Source organism: Anticarsia gemmatalis, chromosome 18, assembly GCF_050436995.1.
Source record: "Anticarsia gemmatalis isolate Benzon Research Colony breed Stoneville strain chromosome 18, ilAntGemm2 primary, whole genome shotgun sequence".
NCBI classification, from domain to species: Eukaryota; Metazoa; Arthropoda; class Insecta; order Lepidoptera; family Erebidae; genus Anticarsia; species Anticarsia gemmatalis.
The window spans coordinates 8,291,227-8,312,724 of NC_134762.1; the positions used below are offsets into that span (position 1 = coordinate 8,291,227).

At 41.4% G+C, this 21,498-nt stretch overlaps 1 protein-coding gene across 6 annotated transcripts in view; it reads right to left on the bottom strand.

Annotated features, from left to right (window-relative positions):
- Nucleotides 1–2,864: 2,864 nt before the first annotated feature.
- The window catches only part of LOC142980625 (uncharacterized), a 224,501-nt gene continuing 205,867 nt past the window's right edge, over nt 2,865–21,498 (bottom strand). For 5 of the 6 annotated variants that reach the window (XM_076126115.1, XM_076126114.1, XM_076126112.1 and 2 more), the window contains 9 exons: nt 20,191–20,319; nt 19,697–19,936; nt 18,682–19,594; nt 18,416–18,546; nt 18,176–18,300; nt 17,517–17,771; nt 16,212–16,320; nt 7,762–8,020; nt 2,865–7,469 (listed from right to left, as the gene is read on the bottom strand). In XM_076126115.1, coding sequence (XP_075982230.1) covers nt 7,351–7,469; nt 7,762–8,020; nt 16,212–16,320; nt 17,517–17,771; nt 18,176–18,300; nt 18,416–18,546; nt 18,682–19,594; nt 19,697–19,936; nt 20,191–20,319 — 2,280 coding nt within the window. In that variant the 3' untranslated portion in view covers nt 2,865–7,350. The remainder of the gene's footprint in view (nt 7,470–7,761; nt 8,021–16,211; nt 16,321–17,516; nt 17,772–18,175; nt 18,301–18,415; nt 18,547–18,681; nt 19,595–19,696; nt 19,937–20,190; nt 20,320–21,498) is intronic. The other variant, XM_076126113.1, reaches the window with a different exon arrangement.

The following is a 21,498-nucleotide window of genomic DNA, read 5'->3' on the forward strand; positions in this document are numbered from 1 at the left end:
GAGATAATATATTATAAAATATAAATATACTTTTAAAACGTCAAGAATTTGAACTTATTGTACGTACATGATGTGTGAAGCAGTGTACAGCGTCAGGTGGACTAGTCGGGACAGGGGACTATACATATACATCGTTTGTTATTACTCGAGAGACACAAAAGCAAATGCACTAGACCTTATTGCCACACTTAAAGTTATTGCTACGACATATACATACCGCTCTACGTATAATATATAATTGTAAATATAATCAATAATCAATCACAACATCCAATAGAACAAAAATATTGTTTAAATATTATTGCATTAATTTAGTTCAACTATAACTCAGAGGGGGTTCTCAGTTAAACCGCTGTATAATCTCTTTACAATAGGTGCGATTAGTGTACAGTGCTGTGTACCAGATACTATATGTTTGTATGTATTATTGTATTGCGAACGTCAATACTTCAAACCGACCAAAGTAACGTTACACTTCTCTTAACCGCGTCTCGAGAACGAGATTCCAAATGAAATTGGAGGCTAAACGATTTATCACTAAGGCACAATTTAAATTTCCATTTGAACTTTATTTAACTCTAAAATAAACAAATTCAATTCCCCTCTCAGAGCGGGCGGGGCCCGCGTCGCGGAGATCATACTCGGTACTTCGCACCTACACAGATTGCGCATATCAAAATCACTGCAAAAATATTCAATGTGCGTGTACAACTATAATGCTTCATTTACTATAAAGTACGACATTCATTTTAGAATTGATGACCTTTCTTTAGAATATACAACATTAATGATTTAAAAGGTTCGCTTACTGGTAACTTATCGTTTACTTACATGGTGTATAAAAATTGTGGTTTCTGTTGCCGTGTAATTATTACCTTACATTATATCTATAGTACACTTGCGTCAGGTTATAAACGAAGAGGACAACATACTTTATATATGTAGCGATTCTAAGTTAGAAATATTAAATATAATCAGGCATATCATAGGCGTAGGGTTTATTGCAATAGGAGCACTTGGATAACTACGGGACCACTACGTTTAGACTCGACGTTTTAGAATTATTTATGGAGTTTCGTACTCTCGTAGTAGACCGAGGTCTCGTTTCCGATATAAAAATATAATTTATCGCAAAATAAACTTTGTCTCGAAGAGAACACTATAACTAAAGGTTGGAAGTAACAAAATACTCTTATACCTATATCTATAGTTGAGCTTTATAACAAATCGTTGACAGAGAAAACAAGAAAATTGTACTACGAGTAAATAAATTTAAATTAAGTATCAACATATGAAATAATTAGCTAGCAGATAGAGTAACGTGTAACATATATAATTGTAAGTTTAAGTTGCATTTCTGTGGAGCAGAAACAAGTCAATAGATATAATAACAGTGCTCAGGAAGACAATCTGTCAATCGCCGTGTGTTACGTGTGACCATTGCCTTATTAACCTATAACAAACTATCCTAGTTAGTCAACTATAAATATAAGTGCAAGTGGATTATAAATAGGTATCTATCATATATGCTGCGTAAACATATGATCGCAAAACTATTTATTCTATCGTATACAAAGCGCGTTGCGTCAGAGTGGCACGCGGTAGTGCGCGCAGCGGTGCGCGCAGCGGTGCGCGGGGAGCTTGCAGCGGTCCTACATTACACTAACACACAACTACTATACATATATCTTTAGCTTTTATAATTGATATAATCTCTGCATGGTGTTCGCCATAGTGCGGCCGCAGTACGTCAGCGATGGTCGTAGGCAGTAGAACATAACTTTATCTTTCCGATGTCATCCCTTATTTTAACACCACATCCCAATTACGCATGCTTAGTAACTAATAAAGTATTTGCAGGTACATAAAGTCCGCTATCTAAATGCTAGGAAGCTGATTTCAATAAATATTTTTCTATATTCCGTATTTTGGTGTATTTCAGCTTCCGTACAACATTTAACGCGGATTATCACAAGATTTTTTATTATTGCTTTTTAATTCTAAATTTCTGATTAATTTTCTAATTCTCACCTTTGTTCCAATCATTTGTCGTTCAATATCACAAATAATCACGGTTGAAGTTAAGCGAGAATCGAATAAAGGGAACACACAAGAATCTAAACTGTAGTGAAATATAACATATAACTCAGATTTTTAAACAAGGAGACAACATTTTGCTTCAAAAAGATTACACAATTGTTGGTTAATAATTCACTGACAATTTCTCAACGGGGTCTAACCCTAACTTATAATAAAAAATACAAAATTCGTTGGTTTGATATCATAGGTCGAAATTACAAACATCCAAAGGATTATTGTCACAAAGAATTGGGCGGGTTTCTAAACAACAACGATAGAAGAGGAAGGCAAACGCTTAAAACACAGCAAGTTTAGAAATAGGTAGAGAGGTATTCAATTGGTGTTTCAGTATAGATACAATTTTGTATGATGTATCCTACTTATAATCTAAACATTCAGCTTAATCTAGAACTAATTGCTTAAGCGTTATCCGACTCACTTGTATTGACACAAACTCGAACCGCCGTACTGCGACCGCACTTACTATATTGTATAATGAATCAACATTACTCTAAAATCGGCAGCCGAAGACACTTGCTTTAAGGCATAACTGTCGATCACAGCTGGGCTATTATTGCGACGTTAGCTTGGACAGGATCGGTAGATCACTGCGCGAATGGTGTTCCGGCAATTGACGAAGGCAATTCGTTACACACTATGTATATCTTAATTAAAGCGTCCTCACATACACTCGCGAACATCCACGTAACTATAAAATTGACTACCATCCACAACCCACACATCGCTCGTGCAAAGGAAAGGTAAAATAAAGAAACAAAAATAAATCCATACATAAAAATTAATGTATTCTATTATCAATAACATAAGGTATAGTTACACAAATAATAAAATTAGAGGAAAACAAATTTATACATAATTCTTAACGCGAATAAAAAAAAAACAAATTATACATGCTATCAACACAAGATGCTACTAAAAAAAGAAAACAGTATTTTACAATTTCCTAAAACAATCGCCTAATGCTTCCTAACCAGCGCTCTTGATCATCAACTTAGGATATAATTGTCAATTTGGTTTCAATTTTAGGGCTCATTAATTGAGATTTAGAACTCACCTCAAAATAAAAGGTCAGATATCTACACATGTGCGAGGAAAGTTTAAATTAAGTAATCCACTGACATGTCTAAACAAATAACTGCACTTTAAACAAATGCGCACTTCATTAAGAGTTGTTTAAGTTAAAACACGCAGAGCGTTCGCCACTACGTATAATATATAAAGATAAGTCCCAGAACATTATTATTATTATTAAATTAAAACCTGGGTAATTATAATTAAATTTAACTTTGTGGATTTGTGTATTATTCAATCACAGTATATTTATGTATAATTTCAATAAAGGTCAAAATAATAGCTTAATGACAAAATAAGCAACAAAACAAAAATGTCATATTGAATCATAACTTAATAAGAACTAAAACGATAACAAAAACCAAGTACATAGACGCGAGTTTCTGAACGAGATGCAATATATGATTCATAAAAAAATAATAAATAAAAATAGGAATCATTGTTCAAAACTGATCAAAACGGTACAAATAAAGCGAAACGTTTGCAACACTACATAGCCAGATCTTTTGCCTCGCAATAACTTATAAAATTTAAGTAAACTTCGCTTGGTGTGCAATAAAAATTAAAAGTAATACGATGCCACAATAAATAATAATAATAATTCAACTAAAATTTATAATAAAACATTTGTGCGGATTGTAAGTACCGATCGTTGTATGAGATAATCGAATGTTGCTGCTAATTATTTTGTATTAAGACGAACGAAAACTAAACGTGCGTCGAGTCGGTACGTTCAGGCGTCCATCTCGTCTACGAGTTTATAACAAATAGTGTAAGTGTGCGACGTACCTTGAACATTCCGCTGCGAGAAGACTGCGAGCGCGTCGCACGTGCCGCCCGCTCGCATCACGTGGCAATACGCCTTGTAAAATTTAAGTAAAAAGGCGGTTCAATCAGTTATCACCCGACAGCCACAATTATTTCTATTAACACGAATAATTTCGACTTATGCGTGTACAAATGTAATATTCCTTATCCTAATTCTCTACATTATCTATGTGATACAATCTCAGCAATAAATGTGATGCATTAACACAGTCAGAATGCAAGGTGGGCGGGGCGACGGCGCCGCAGTCCGGCTCGCGAGCACGCACTGAACGTACGACCCGGCGGCGAGCATTAAGTAGAAGGTACGCGCTGGTAACTAGCGTGGGTGTCGGACGTATCCACGTGTCGACGTGTCGACGTGTCGGTACCGCGAGAGAGTTGAGGACCGACGCGTTACATCTAACTATAGCTAATAAGTGAACGCTGCAAGCTCGGCTACGAACATGTACGATAACATAAACGAATGGTGTGTGATGAACAGATCCCGTGATCGCTCCACTGTCACGCTCCACGCCAGGCCTCGACACTTACACATCACAAACACGCACCATTATACATACATTATTATGTTAATTTCTCCTTTTCCGCTTACCTATAAATATAGTTTACATTATATAAATTAAAATATAGAGTGAAAACTACACATTTCTTACGATATACTATGTACAAGGCATTTCTTGTCACTCGACAGTAACTCGTCGGATCGCGTGAACCGCCCCTCGTCTCTCCTGTCACCACTCTTACTATAAACGTTCATACAAAAACCTATCTGGCACTAACATGTATATTCATTACAAAATGTATAATATAATAATATTATGTATATACAATCACAACATAAATTTGATAAACAACCGAGAGAAATAGATAATATATTGGTGTTACGGACATTTGTATCAGAGTCAAATCTGTTCATGTCGACCATTTATATTGTACTCTTTAAAAGTATTAATTAAAATATATTTTGAACTTTTTTTTATTATTAACGAAAGGATTCTTTCACTTTGATTTGTTCTGAATTGCGCTTCAATGTTGAAACGGTTGTTTGTTGTCGATTTCATACCTACAGCGCGGCTCGAAGGGCAGTATGTAATTTACACGTAAAGGAATCTAGCTCCCCTAACAGAGTATTTATTGTCACTCCAAATAATGTCAATAATCAAACATCAATGTGTTCCGATCGCTTGAACGTTCTAGGCGTACTAAATCATACGATCACCATTGATTACATCCAATGAAACTACCTGATTTGTCCCCAAATTATTTGATATGTATACGAAATAATGTTTTTATAGTAAGACATGACAATAAACAGGGTTTTGCTCTATCATTGTTCTGTAAATATTCAGTTAACTGTTGTACAGGAACATGTTTCCTATAGTATATTGTTCGCTAATCGTTGACGGTGTGTTGTTAAAGCAACTGACTTCTCCAACGATCTCCTAGCGACAACAATAAACAATATTCAGGTGTTATTATCATATACAAGTACATTACAAGCTAGCTAGACTATCCTTTAGTACAATAATTTTAATCCACGTTTTATTTTTTTATTAATGGAAGTCGTGGTCTAAGACGATCATTCTCATTGCAATAAGCCTGAAAATTGGGCTAAGGATTTTTATTGCTTTATAAACGTGAATGAATTTCAACCAATCATTGAGCTGCATTTATAGCTAGCTTTGTGATTGGTTGAAATTTTGCTTCGTGCTTTGTGCAATGAGAATGGCCTTACTCGTTCTACCGTGCAGTAATAGTCAATTGTTATACGATTTCAACACTCATGAGGTAGATGAAATATCACTTTATTTCATGTCGAATTCTCTCGCACCGATACTACAGCGCTACGTCCGAGAGCTAAACTATTGTATCAACATCAAAGTACATCCAATTGTCAACATTATTGTTTATTTTAATACTAGGCTTTATCTTCCATCAGTTGCTACAACAACACACCACGAAATTTAATTGGTGTTTGTTTGTGATCACATCGAGTGAATCAACCGTCGTTCAACTATAATTATATCTAAACTAAATTATAAAACAAATTACACGTACCCCACTCGCGTTAAATGAATAGCGAAAGTACAAATCTGTAAATTATTGCGAAGACCTACAAGTGATCCCTTACAAACTTGAGATATTAATAATATACTCGATTGGCCCACATGCGATCAAAATATTTTTTTTGTCGTATAACTCCCATTACACTAAGAAACGATCAATTCGTATATGTGTTCCCGACAGTAAAACATTTCCATTGATAGGTAAGTAAAACTACAACGCAAAACACTTAAGATATGATTAGTCTATCACTTATATAATACAGAGTCAGTATTCAAATCGGACTCGCCGCTCTCGGTTGCTACGCAACGAAGCCTTATGTACAATTTATTACAAATTTTACACTTTTACACTTGCTTTTTGGTCATCGATTTGGGAAGAGAACGAAATGCGAAGACAGTATTGATTTAAGCGATGATCGGAGTGAGTGGCCAACGTTTGGGCCAACGTTGGTGCCAAGTAACAATGGAAGCTAACATCGATACAGATAACTCTCGCGTTCTTCTGTTTTACAATTTGTGGAATTGTTACGTTCGGTTCGGTTTTATCAAACATTTGTCTGGAATTTAACGTTTGACTTCAACCGTGGAACCGTTGGGTTTGTTTGGATAGTTTACACGTAATCCGGTCAGGAGTGTAGTCAAGCGATATTGCACTATTTCATTCGCTAATGCCGACTCAAGAATGTACAGTGACTGACAGTGAACGGTCACTGCACACAATACACTTTTTCTGACCGAACTGGTATTATGGTACATAAGGTATTTACCGTTTTTCTTTACAGTTCATGTTTATACACCACTATAGATACATTTGTGAAGTTCAACTGTCAAGTTTGAATCCAAAAAACTATTTTACACTGCGGTCCCGTGCGATTACCCCACACTGTCACTAATTTTGCAAGTAGTACGATTCATGGAGCGCCTGCGAGTCGCGTCGCAAATGCCTTTCGTGTTGCAAATATAAGTCGTGGAGCAACTGTAAGTCGTGTCGCAAGTGCTGTTCTTGTAGTAAGTACGACTCTTGCAGCCATTCCGAGCTCTGTTCATCTCGCTCGTAGGACTCTTGAAGCGATTGTTGTTGCTGTTGCAAATACGACTGGTCTAACATCTGCGATTGTTGCATGTACTGTGAATCTTGTTGCAAATTTTGCACATACGACGGTTGCGGTTGCGACTCATCCATCATCTGCTGTTGTGGTTGCAGACAGTCGTCGTGATAGGTCGGTACATAGGCGCAGTGGCGGGTGCGGGGCGGGCGGCGCGGGTGTCGCTAGGCGGCGCGCGGTCACTCGCGCGACACGGTCTTGAGCAGCGAGATGGCGTGGCGCACGTACTGCACCAGGTGACGGAACGTGGACGACAGGGACAGCGGCCCGCACTTGCGGTCCACCGCTATGAACAGATCTGCAATACGAGATGATATGATGATATGTTAGTTTCATATTTTTTTCATCTTGATATTAGAATAAATATAATACTATTGTACATCATTCTAGTAATAATAATTCAGAAAAAACCTATAGGTATCACAAAAAATTCTGCAATTTATGACAAGACAGCATAAAAAATTACAAGTTTGCTTCTTGATAAGAATTACAGAAAAAAATGCACAATGCTACCAACTATGTCATACCTAACATTTCAAAAACATACATTTATAAATAAATAAATGAAGTAACAAAACCTGAGTACATACCTCTGTTAGCCCGTAGCCGACAGAGCGAATCAGCCTGCTCCCACAGATCGTGCGCCACATACAGGAAGGCGTAGTACTTATTCAGCAACAATAACGCCTGGTGAGCGTGCGCCGGCACGGAATGTGCCAGCGAACAGTATCCTGATGAAGCCGAGCCTGATGCAGACCCTGACCCCACAGAGCCAGACCCCACAGACCCCACAGACCCAGCTGGCGACGGCGTCGGCGACAACGGAGACACTGACTCTGCTAGCGCCGGCTACAACAACGAGATAGAAACGATATAGCAAATGTTGGTATTGTATGCAACGCGCAGCTTCAAATTATAATGTTACAATTCTGTACCATCAGTGAAAAGTGATACAAGTCAAAAATCACAGTTTTGAGTAATTTGAAGTTAAAGATTCAAAAAATTCTCATTATGTTTCTGACGTTTTAAAATGAAAAACGGTATGTGTTACGAGTACATAATACCAATAAGATTATTTAGACCTAGGTTTGAATTCATTATATTGCACGAGATTTAAGTTATTACTAAAAATAGCCAGTTGTATCACTGTACACTATAATTTTCTTTGCTAATTTTTGTGTAGATAGGTCTAAAACAAATTGCATTATTTTACACATTTAGTTATCGTTTGGTGTGAAATGTTATAAGGTTTGCGTTTTGCCCTGTTTTGCTAGCAAACAGTTATTGTAAGCAAAAGTCGTAAAACTAATATGATCAATTTAATTGTCAGCAATCTTATTTCCTTGTTTTATTAAAGAATAGTATGAAAATATTCATTTGTATCCCTTTACACCAAAGATTTTTTTAAAACTAGTTAGTGATTATTGCTACAAGCTAGAATATATCGTTATAATCAGGGGTGTATTCTGTACCATCAGTGAAAAGTGATACAAGTCAAAAATCACAGTTTTGAGTAATTTGAAGTTAAAGATTCAAAAAATTCTCATTATGTTTCTGACGTTTTAAAATGAAAAACGGTATGTGTTACGAGTACATAATACCAATAAGATTATTTAGACCTAGGTTTGAATTCATTATATTGCACGAGATTTAAGTTATTACTAAAAATAGCCAGTTGTATCACTGTACACTATAATTTTCTTTGCTAATTTTTGTGTAGATAGGTCTAAAACAAATTGCATTATTTTACACATTTAGTTATCGTTTGGTGTGAAATGTTATAAGGTTTGCGTTTTGCCCTGTTTTGCTAGCAAACAGTTATTGTAAGCAAAAGTCGTAAAACTAATATGATCAATTTAATTGTCAGCAATCTTATTTCCTTGTTTTATTAAAGAATAGTATGAAAATATTCATTTGTATCCCTTTACACCAAAGATTTTTTTAAAACTAGTTAGTGATTATTGCTACAAGCTAGAATATATCGTTATAATCAGGGGTGTATTTACCCTAGGGCTAGAAGGGCTATAGCCCGGGGCGGCAGGCCGCCAGGGGCGGCCCAGGGTCGGCCCAAGGGCGGCCGGTAGGCCGCCCCGACAGCTTTGGTTTGGACATTTGGAAAAGTAAAAAAAAAATTAAGACGTAAGGCTGAACACGCCTGAGCCACCTTTCCCAAGTATGCAAGCCGCCCCTTGTTCTTTCCTGCACTGGTTGAACCGTGTATTTTTTATCCACCTCGGTTTTGTTATGTCTGAAGCAAGTCTGACGCTAAAAAAAAATATTTTAGTATATTGCTTACGTCGCCCTGCGCAAAGTAATTTTTAGAAGTTCTAACATGTACTCGTCTATCTAGAAAAATAATAAAGTTATATAGACACCGGGACGGCGAGGCAGTGGAACAGAACAGAATTCAGTGTGTGACGGCGCGAAGCTTCTGAAGTGAAGTCAGTCTTTCTTGGACTAGTAACTATCTTGGGTCTATATGTTTCAATGTTGGCCGGCTCGAGTTCGAGGTAGGCGCGTCGATTTTTCCCCTAGTGGGTCTGCAACTTATCGTGGTGAGGGGGTAAGTAACATTGAGAAGTTGGGGAAACAGCGATCGCGAGGAAGAAAAAATTACTATGCGTGTCCCTCTGCTTGCAGAGGACACAGGTGCGGGACATGTGAGCCGTCAGTGGGAGGACGGGCTCGGTGGGCACTCAAGGTGCCCCGAGCTGACGAGGAGCCAGGCCACTGCCGCCCTCGTCAACCGTCCGATATCGTAAACCCGCCCATCCTTGGTGGGCCGAACCGAATGAACCGAGGGCCTTGCTCTAACCGATCGCGAGTAGACCACCTCTATTAAAATCCCGAGTAACTCCGGCAGTGGCGCCACCTTTGGGGGCCTTGCGTGGTCAAAGTTCACTCGCTATGCGAGGGAATACCAGTCGCAAGCGGCCCCTGGGGCGCCTCTCGCCCTCTAGTGGTATAAGGGTCACCGGAGTATGAAGCCTCTACCTCGGTGGAACGATACTTGCTACCACACTCGCGGGAACTATATGGATAATATAAATTTTAAAACGAACCCCATTGATGTAAGTGGGAGGGGCGAAAAGCCCCAATCTGAGGAGATCGGGGGCAATAAGAACAGCAATCTTCACTGCGTAGTTGCAGAGAGTCGGCGCACGCCCAGTTTCGCGGGACCCTCGCCGGTGAGGACGAGGTCGAAGGTCGCTCGGGAGTCTAGTGTCGATTCCGACACTGGCTCCAACATGAGCGTGGTTTAGGATGCAACTCATCTACGCGAGAGCGGCCACCTTTGGCGATAGAGACGACCGCGCCCTGAGTCCGAGGAGTCGGATGGGGCGGGGAAGGAAAAGAAAGCGCCGCGAAGCGAGTGTCAGACAATGACCCCAAGGACAAATTCGCCATCCAGCTGGCGGATACCATCCTCACCAACCACGAGGCAATGGTGGAGGTGGCTGATAAAGATATGATATGATAAATCCGGTCACCTCAAAGGGAACTTTATATAATCCCTCAAAGACGCTGCCAGGAACATCAAGCTGGCAGTGTCGGAGTCGAGAAGCGGTATGCCACGAATGAGAATCTGGCGCCTCAGGCCAGAAATCGCTCGCTCGGAGCCTCGCATCCGTCTGCCCCTAGTGGCAGAAAAGAAGGCAGGGGCACTTCCCGTGCCCGCCACCAGACCGGTAAAGGCAACGGCACCGATCCCCGCGCTAGAAAAGCCAGGGGCAGCGTTCTCAGTTGCACCGGCTAACGCATCCGCCACGCCACCGCCACAGCACCGCAACTCACAGGTCCCCGGACCAAGGCGAAGCAGGGTCATCAGCCGCAGCTTTCTTACAGTGCGGTTTCTTCCAAACCGCTGTCGACTAACACGACGGCAACCAATGAGTGGCAGTTCGTCGGGAAAAACAGCAAGGCAACCAAGGCGCCCAATGCTACGGAAGCCGACTAAAAGGGCAAGAAAAAGAAGGAAGCCCAAACTTCGGGCTCCGAAATCGGCTGCAGTGATCATCACGCTGTAGCTGGAAGCGGCAAAAAGCGGTGCGACCGACGTTATTGGGGACGCGCAGGCCAAAATATACCTAGCCTACATTGGAGGAGTTGCGGCTACGGGAGCACGAATATTCGAGCTCCCAGGGGTAGCAGGGGTCGGAAAAGCCGACGCCCTGGCCTCTAATTTGAGGGAAGTCATCAGGGAGGACACCGTCCGAGTGTCCAGGCACACAAAGACCGCGGAACTGAGCATTAAAGGTCTAGACGACTTTGCCTCCCTTAGAGGAGGTGAAGGTCGATTAAAGCCGATTTAATAAATCAAATTGATAAGGACGATGTAAAAAACGTTTACGAATTTGTTAAAAATGAAAAATTTTTAGTTATCTTTCATTCCTTGATGGGGCGGAATGCTACAGGAGCCCGGGGCGCGCCATCTTAAAATACGCCTCTGGTTATAATATACAATATTACGTTATAATATATAATCGCACATACGAGACTGACAATCACGCGTCTCCTGCGCCCTTTCCATACCCCCCGCTAAGAGGTGCGGGACGGGGTGCGTAAGAGCTGCGCGAACTTAAATCACTTTTACGTATTTTTCCGCTAATTCAGTTCTAAAATTTGGCGATAGTTTTGATTCTACTATAAAATTATCATTTTTCACATAAATCTATGTTCTATGTTCCGTAAGTTTATATTAATATAATATGTATTCAATTTATAATCACATCAAAGTTAGCTAGGTAAATTACGTGTAAATTGATTGATTTGCAGTTGTATCATTAGTCACTTCCTTTTATGAAAATAATTTTGTATTTTTATGGTTTATGTACAAATGTACCACTTTGCACTAAACTGCATTGTGTCTATTTTTTTATGTATTATGATAGGATTCGATTTATATCACTTTGTACTAATTGAAGTAAAAACTTTTGAGTCGCGTAAGATGTGGTATCTTGAGTCGTATTAAAATACATTTTAGAAATATTAATATGGGTTCAGTACACTTTGATACGAATGAAAAAGTATTTTTTTACACAAAAAAATCCAGAAATAAATGCTTACTTATATCACTACTCACAAAAACAACTCGCTCAATTTCAATCTTATAATAACGGGGATAAGACTGAAATTTAGCTAATTTTTTTTTAAGAAGTTTAATCAGTGAATATGAGAACCGATCTAGGCCGAGATGTATCACTTTTCACTGAAGGTACAGTATTTACCCTAGGGCTAGAAGGGCTATAGCCCGGGGCGGCAGGCCGCCAGGGGCGGCCCAGGGTCGGCCCAAGGGCGGCCGGTAGGCCGCCCCGACAGCTTTGGTTTGGACATTTGGAAAAGTAAAAAAAAAATTAAGACGTAAGGCTGAACACGCCTGAGCCACCTTTCCCAAGTATGCAAGCCGCCCCTTGTTCTTTCCTGCACTGGTTGAACCGTGTATTTTTTATCCACCTCGGTTTTGTTATGTCTGAAGCAAGTCTGACGCTAAAAAAAAATATTTTAGTATATTGCTTACGTCGCCCTGCGCAAAGTAATTTTTAGAAGTTCTAACATGTACTCGTCTATCTAGAAAAATAATAAAGTTATATAGACACCGGGACGGCGAGGCAGTGGAACAGAACAGAATTCAGTGTGTGACGGCGCGAAGCTTCTGAAGTGAAGTCAGTCTTTCTTGGACTAGTAACTATCTTGGGTCTATATGTTTCAATGTTGGCCGGCTCGAGTTCGAGGTAGGCGCGTCGATTTTTCCCCTAGTGGGTCTGCAACTTATCGTGGTGAGGGGGTAAGTAACATTGAGAAGTTGGGGAAACAGCGATCGCGAGGAAGAAAAAATTACTATGCGTGTCCCTCTGCTTGCAGAGGACACAGGTGCGGGACATGTGAGCCGTCAGTGGGAGGACGGGCTCGGTGGGCACTCAAGGTGCCCCGAGCTGACGAGGAGCCAGGCCACTGCCGCCCTCGTCAACCGTCCGATATCGTAAACCCGCCCATCCTTGGTGGGCCGAACCGAATGAACCGAGGGCCTTGCTCTAACCGATCGCGAGTAGACCACCTCTATTAAAATCCCGAGTAACTCCGGCAGTGGCGCCACCTTTGGGGGCCTTGCGTGGTCAAAGTTCACTCGCTATGCGAGGGAATACCAGTCGCAAGCGGCCCCTGGGGCGCCTCTCGCCCTCTAGTGGTATAAGGGTCACCGGAGTATGAAGCCTCTACCTCGGTGGAACGATACTTGCTACCACACTCGCGGGAACTATATGGATAATATAAATTTTAAAACGAACCCCATTGATGTAAGTGGGAGGGGCGAAAAGCCCCAATCTGAGGAGATCGGGGGCAATAAGAACAGCAATCTTCACTGCGTAGTTGCAGAGAGTCGGCGCACGCCCAGTTTCGCGGGACCCTCGCCGGTGAGGACGAGGTCGAAGGTCGCTCGGGAGTCTAGTGTCGATTCCGACACTGGCTCCAACATGAGCGTGGTTTAGGATGCAACTCATCTACGCGAGAGCGGCCACCTTTGGCGATAGAGACGACCGCGCCCTGAGTCCGAGGAGTCGGATGGGGCGGGGAAGGAAAAGAAAGCGCCGCGAAGCGAGTGTCAGACAATGACCCCAAGGACAAATTCGCCATCCAGCTGGCGGATACCATCCTCACCAACCACGAGGCAATGGTGGAGGTGGCTGATAAAGATATGATATGATAAATCCGGTCACCTCAAAGGGAACTTTATATAATCCCTCAAAGACGCTGCCAGGAACATCAAGCTGGCAGTGTCGGAGTCGAGAAGCGGTATGCCACGAATGAGAATCTGGCGCCTCAGGCCAGAAATCGCTCGCTCGGAGCCTCGCATCCGTCTGCCCCTAGTGGCAGAAAAGAAGGCAGGGGCACTTCCCGTGCCCGCCACCAGACCGGTAAAGGCAACGGCACCGATCCCCGCGCTAGAAAAGCCAGGGGCAGCGTTCTCAGTTGCACCGGCTAACGCATCCGCCACGCCACCGCCACAGCACCGCAACTCACAGGTCCCCGGACCAAGGCGAAGCAGGGTCATCAGCCGCAGCTTTCTTACAGTGCGGTTTCTTCCAAACCGCTGTCGACTAACACGACGGCAACCAATGAGTGGCAGTTCGTCGGGAAAAACAGCAAGGCAACCAAGGCGCCCAATGCTACGGAAGCCGACTAAAAGGGCAAGAAAAAGAAGGAAGCCCAAACTTCGGGCTCCGAAATCGGCTGCAGTGATCATCACGCTGTAGCTGGAAGCGGCAAAAAGCGGTGCGACCGACGTTATTGGGGACGCGCAGGCCAAAATATACCTAGCCTACATTGGAGGAGTTGCGGCTACGGGAGCACGAATATTCGAGCTCCCAGGGGTAGCAGGGGTCGGAAAAGCCGACGCCCTGGCCTCTAATTTGAGGGAAGTCATCAGGGAGGACACCGTCCGAGTGTCCAGGCACACAAAGACCGCGGAACTGAGCATTAAAGGTCTAGACGACTTTGCCTCCCTTAGAGGAGGTGAAGGTCGATTAAAGCCGATTTAATAAATCAAATTGATAAGGACGATGTAAAAAACGTTTACGAATTTGTTAAAAATGAAAAATTTTTAGTTATCTTTCATTCCTTGATGGGGCGGAATGCTACAGGAGCCCGGGGCGCGCCATCTTAAAATACGCCTCTGGTTATAATATACAATATTACGTTATAATATATAATCGCACATACGAGACTGACAATCACGCGTCTCCTGCGCCCTTTCCATACCCCCCGCTAAGAGGTGCGGGACGGGGTGCGTAAGAGCTGCGCGAACTTAAATCACTTTTACGTATTTTTCCGCTAATTCAGTTCTAAAATTTGGCGATAGTTTTGATTCTACTATAAAATTATCATTTTTCACATAAATCTATGTTCTATGTTCCGTAAGTTTATATTAATATAATATGTATTCAATTTATAATCACATCAAAGTTAGCTAGGTAAATTACGTGTAAATTGATTGATTTGCAGTTGTATCATTAGTCACTTCCTTTTATGAAAATAATTTTGTATTTTTATGGTTTATGTACAAATGTACCACTTTGCACTAAACTGCATTGTGTCTATTTTTTTATGTATTATGATAGGATTCGATTTATATCACTTTGTACTAATTGAAGTAAAAACTTTTGAGTCGCGTAAGATGTGGTATCTTGAGTCGTATTAAAATACATTTTAGAAATATTAATATGGGTTCAGTACACTTTGATACGAATGAAAAAGTATTTTTTTACACAAAAAAATCCAGAAATAAATGCTTACTTATATCACTACTCACAAAAACAACTCGCTCAATTTCAATCTTATAATAACGGGGATAAGACTGAAATTTAGCTAATTTTTTTTTAAGAAGTTTAATCAGTGAATATGAGAACCGATCTAGGCCGAGATGTATCACTTTTCACTGAAGGTACAGAATTGTGTGTGAAATACTAGACAGTACTACTTTGAGGAATAAAAAAAATGGTATAAAAAAGAAAATTAAAAAAAGTATTAAAAAAAATAATAATCGGATTGTAATAACTTACAGACAATAGTACAGCAAAAAATGTATTAGTTAAATTAACAGTGTTTATTTACTTCTAAATCTAATTAATTAATTTTTCACTTTTTATAATAATAATTTATTGTAAAAAAGAAGTTTATGTCTGTAAGTTACAAAAAATAAAAACAGCACCGCAGAAACAGGTCACATGGATTCGATTTTTTTCACTAATTAAAAAAGAGAAATTCATAGATTAAAAAAATACTTGAATGTAATGATGATGATAAATAATGAAATTAATGAACTTAATATTTCATTTTTTTTTCTTTTTGCGTGTTTCAAAAGCGATTATCAACCGTTGTTATTGTTTGAAAAGTTGATTTCGAAATTATGAATAATAAAAAATTGGAACAAAATTCTTTAACATTTTATCAAACACTTTAAATTGACTCGTCATGTTAATATGGACATGTTTCTACGTTACTCGCTTGGGCAATAAGTGGATAAAGAATAAAAGTGGATACAGACATCAGTACGTACCTTCTGTTGGTACTCGTGGACGATCTTGTTGTACTCCTTCACCTCGCGGTTGTACATCTTGAACATGCGCAGGTACAGCAGCGCTTGCACGCGGAGACTGCAATGTGTTCAATGAATATTAGTATTGTATATTAGAGGGAAATGAATAAAAATCGTTACTAGATGAACATTGAACAGGCTGTCTTAACCTTTTAATGCATTTAAAAAAGGTCTGCCATACTAAGAATTGGTTTTGTGACGTGGTGACTTTTACAAATAACGGTCACAAAATAAAACTGCAGTCCCGAAACAAATATTTGTGGACTACACATATCTTTTTCTGTGTGGAAATCTAACCTACAACCTTCCGACGCTGCGATGGTAGCATAACTTTTTACTATGAAGGCCGTAAAATTGAAAAAAGCTGAATCGAATAAAGACAGTAACACACTATGGATGGATTTATAATCCTATGCACTATTTGGAATCCTATGCACGATGTACAGGAATTTTTTTTAATATCCCACGACAATTTTACATTCGAGGTCGGTAGGTTACCTAATTACTCTTGAACAACTTAGAAAAATAACGAAATAAATAAGCATCAAAACACCTAACATTAGTACAAAAAGGTATTATACCTAGGTACTACAGTTTCACCTCTCCTATAATTTTATGAGAAACACGTCACAATCACAATTGATCACATCTATTGTTCAGTCAACGGAATCCATTAGCGTGGCGACTTATCAGAAATATTAATAATGCAACAAAGAACAATGTTCTAGCTACTCTGATCAACAATTGACAATTATATGCGTGCAGCATTGTAATTGATTAACGGGTTTATTATTACATCAAAGTAACTACTAATTGTAGTAGATATTTGATATTTTTGTTATTAAAGTATTTCTTTCAGGCAGTAATAAATAATTCTTCTTTCTTTAAATGAAATAATATCAAGTTACTAAGCTACTAAAATTGGTAGAATTTAATAAAATATCAGGTTATAAAGTATCGTATGAATTCAATCTACTTTGTCCCTAATGAGGAAACAGTCGGAATATCAAGGAAAGTCTAAATAACTAACAAAAAAACGTTAGTAGCCATTGTTGAACTATAACTATAAAAATCTGTTAGCTGGTTCCTGCATCTATGAGGAAAAGGCGTGATTTTATTGTACTACTAAAAAAAGTAACTCTACCCTTCCATAGCCAAACGAATCAACCGATTAAAATAAGATTTAGCGGCACGATAGGCTATATCTCGGATAAGAGTATGAGCTACTTAAAATGTATCAATAAACAAACTTACCTGAGTATATCAAGTTTATTGAAGGTATCGTGCGGCGAGGCCCTAAACCTCTGCGGCATCGAGTGTATAGACTTGATGTACTCTATGGTCTCGCGGTAGATGGTGAAGGCGCCCTTCGTGTCCAGCTCCAGCTCCAGCACCCGGCCGGTGAGCACGAAGCACAGCACTGACTCCAGGTACAACATGACGCGGGGTAGTGGCTCCTGGGAGCGTTCGGCTGCTGTACGGAGCCGGGTCGCTTCTTCTAGGTAATATCTAAAAGAAAATGGACGGTTAGATAAATTAAGCTTTTTTAAAACTAGTACTGATTTTTAGTAACAATTTAAGGCTGCTTTCTTTGCATTAGGTGCACTCATAAGTAAGTAATTATTGCTGATTTAAGACGGGTATTTTATCTTCAATATCGTATAAAAAATGTTTTCCACAGATTTAGTAGCAATGAAGCTTAATCATTCTTGTGTTTCTTCACGAATTAGCGGAATGGAATAGTTCAATATGTCTGTTCTTGTCTACTATATTAAACGTTCATATACCCCTAATATAGTAGACAGTATTGTCTGCTATATATAATATATATAGTAGACAAGCGTAACGAGCGTATACGCAAGTGCGTGTTGGTGCGTGCGTGTGTGCACATGTGTGTATGTACGTGTACGTACTTGTGGTCCCGCTCCTCGTCGGAGAGCGCGTCGGCGGGCAGGCGCTCGAAGTACGAGAAGTAGATGGGCGTCTGTCCGGCGTACGTGTCCGTCCGCTCGTGGTTCGTCGCCGCTACCTCACCGCTCTGTACACAAACAGATAATTATTATTAGTATCACGAAATAATAAAGTATCAAAACAGTAATTAACGTTCAGAGGAATATATCCGAGAATGTATGAACAGGTATAAGTACACGTACCTGTTCCGTGTGTGGCGTGTGCGTGCGCTTGAGCTGCGGGCGGCGCGGGCGCTGCAGCGCGCGCAGCGTGTCGGCGCGGAGCCGGGCCAGTGGCACGTGTACCACCACCCGCAGGCGCCGTCGCTCCGATACTGGGGGGATAACTTAGCATATTAGTATAGAAGCCTAACAACAATTTTCGGTCAAGTGTAGACCTAATTTCAATCTTAGTTGTATATCGGTATTCACTGACAAAAACGAATAGTTCATGTTAAAAGTTCGCTTACCGTTAGAGGACGCCTCCTCGTGTCTCTCGGAGCCGCGGCCGGACTTGAGCCCGGAGCCGACGTCGGCCTCGGCCCGCACGAAGGTCCGCTCCAGCTTGTCGCCGCCCTTGTCGATCGACATCATGTTGTCGGACAATCTATCGATGGACGCCTTGCTCTCCGCCAGCCTGTCTATTAACATCTTGTTGTCCGACAGCCGACCCTTCGTGTCAGGAAGACGATCGTGCGATTTCTCGCTCGCTATCCGTTCGTGCGACATTCTCTCGCCGGATAACCGCTCGTGGGGGACCCTCTCGTTCGGTAACCGTTCCATTTTGTCGACCGGTATCCGCTCGGAGGAGTGTCGGTCGACGAGCCGGTCCGACGAGAGCCCGCCGGACAGTCTGTCCGCCGACCGGCGGTCGCTCGCCGACGACGAGCGGTCCGACGCGCCCCGGTCCGTCGAGGCCCGATCCGTCGATATCCGGTCGACCGTGAGTCGGTCCGGTATTCGATCGTTGGAGGTGCGCTCTGTGGGTATCCGGTCGGAGGGTATTCTCTCGTAGGAACTTCTCTCCGATATCCGGTCGACGGGGACTCGATCGCTGGGCGGTCGCTCGGGTATCCTGTCGGAAGGTACTCTGTCATTGGAAGACCTCTCGACGGAGGGTCGGTCGTGTCGGTCGATGTCACGGCGTCGGTCGGGCCTCTCTGGCCGGCGGTCGATCTCCTGCGGCGGCGACAGTCTGGCGAGCGCCTCCTCGTTCCTGCGCTCGATGGAGCGGGAGCGATGACGGCGCGAGTCCTCGTCGTGGCCGGACTCAGGCGTCCTCTCGATGATGGTCACCTGGCCCTTGCCTTTTCCTCCCTTGCCCTTTCCTCCTTTACCACCCTTTCCACCACACTCGTCGCTCTTTGCTTTAGGTGTAAATACCTGTGAACAACCAGACAAATGAGATATTTGCATAAGACAGAAGATGATTTAAAAAAAATGTTACATACTTAACATGGGGCATCAATATTTCAGTATACAAACCTTGCGAAAGATATGCGTCTTAGTGTCTTGCAGCGCGTGATGCTGCGGCGGGTCGGGCTCCACGTCACTGTCCACGGTGACGGGCTCGGGCGGGGGGAGGTGCGGGGCGGCGGGCGGCGGCGTCGGGGGGCGGGGCTTGGGGGGCCGGCCGCGGCGCTTCTTCGGCGGCCGCTCTTCCGACTGCCGCACCTTCGGGGGACGACCCCGCTTCAGAGGCGCTGAGGGTTGACTTGCACCAGACTAGAAGAGATAAAAGTAAGTTAAGCATATAGTAGGTATATACACTCGATAAAATGGACAAGGAACTGCATACCTGTACCTTTAGTTGGGTAGGTACTTTAAACACTGATTAAATGCATTCTGCTGCCGTTCAGCTGATTAAAAGCAGGACATATTCCTTCAATTAGAAGGCTTGGAACAAAGCTTGAACTTTCCAAATCTATGAGACTTCGACTGGTTCTTATTAGAACAGTGTTAATGTTAGATCTACTCACCGAATGTCTAGGAGTATCCTCATCGCTGGAGGCGGTGGACACTCTGTTAGGAATGGACCTCCGCCGGCGCACGGCGCCGGGCGACGGCGACGACGCCTCCGAGTCCGACATCTCGGATATCGGACTCTGCTGACAAGATAAATACAATTATTAGCTATGCCTTACATATTTAAACAAACTGATCTTTTGTTCATATAATAAGTAATTGGATACAATATGTAGATACTTGAAAAGTTCTAACTAAAACTCTAGTAGATGCTAGCCATGCTAGGTTATTGCAAGATTTAGTTTTGGGCATAAGGAAATGCTATTATTGTGTTGCAATGCAAAAATTTTACTATTGCTCATAGAATCGTTTATTACTTGATAATAAATGACGCGCAAAAAGGTTTACGCATTAATTACAACGTAGTATGGAGACTTTACTTGTGTTAGTGTGGATATGCTGTCTCATTTACTCACATAACGAGTAATAGAGACGCAACTTTACAATAAGACAGATACGCAAAAACAAATAACCGTGTGTAAACCACAATTACGTTGTTATAAAAATCTTCAAGAACTGCACTTTTTAAATTCTAACCTCAACAACAGACATGGATGAAATATTCCCATGCAACGCGCCAACAGTCTGCCACAACAAATCCTTTAGCCTAAGGTAATCACGCCACACTTTCACCCTATCTTGATCAGCCACCTGACACTTCAATCTATTCTCAAAACTCAAAAGACCACAACGTATATTGTACTTCAAAATCGCGAGTTTGATCCACTTTTGTTTCACATCTTCTGAACCATACATTATATGGTAAATCAAGTTATTGAATACATCAAAATACTTTTCCATTTTATTCATATATCACTATATAATTCCACATTGTATTAATCCCGATTCTACAGTACAGTTATATCACGTCCCACGCTGGGAACGCGAATGTTTTGACTCAGAATCAACGCAAACATATTGACTACTTAGATCGTAATGCTTACTAAGACTTCCAAGGAGCAATGTTTATCTTTTGCAACTCAACACCTGAGAAAGGATCGCACGTCTAAATATAGTTGCATATGTAACGGAATACGGAAACTGCATACGTTGTTTTAGCACGGACCGTTGGAATTCTAAATACTGACTATTTGCAACTTATGCAAAGAAGAGAGCGGCAATGTGATTTCTATAAAACTTTTAGTGAGAGATAACGCGCGGAAGCAACAACAATATATAACTTGATTCAAGACACATTTTTAAGACATTTGAAGGTTGACAGTTCCTGCTATACATCTCTTTGACACTCTCATACATCTTTT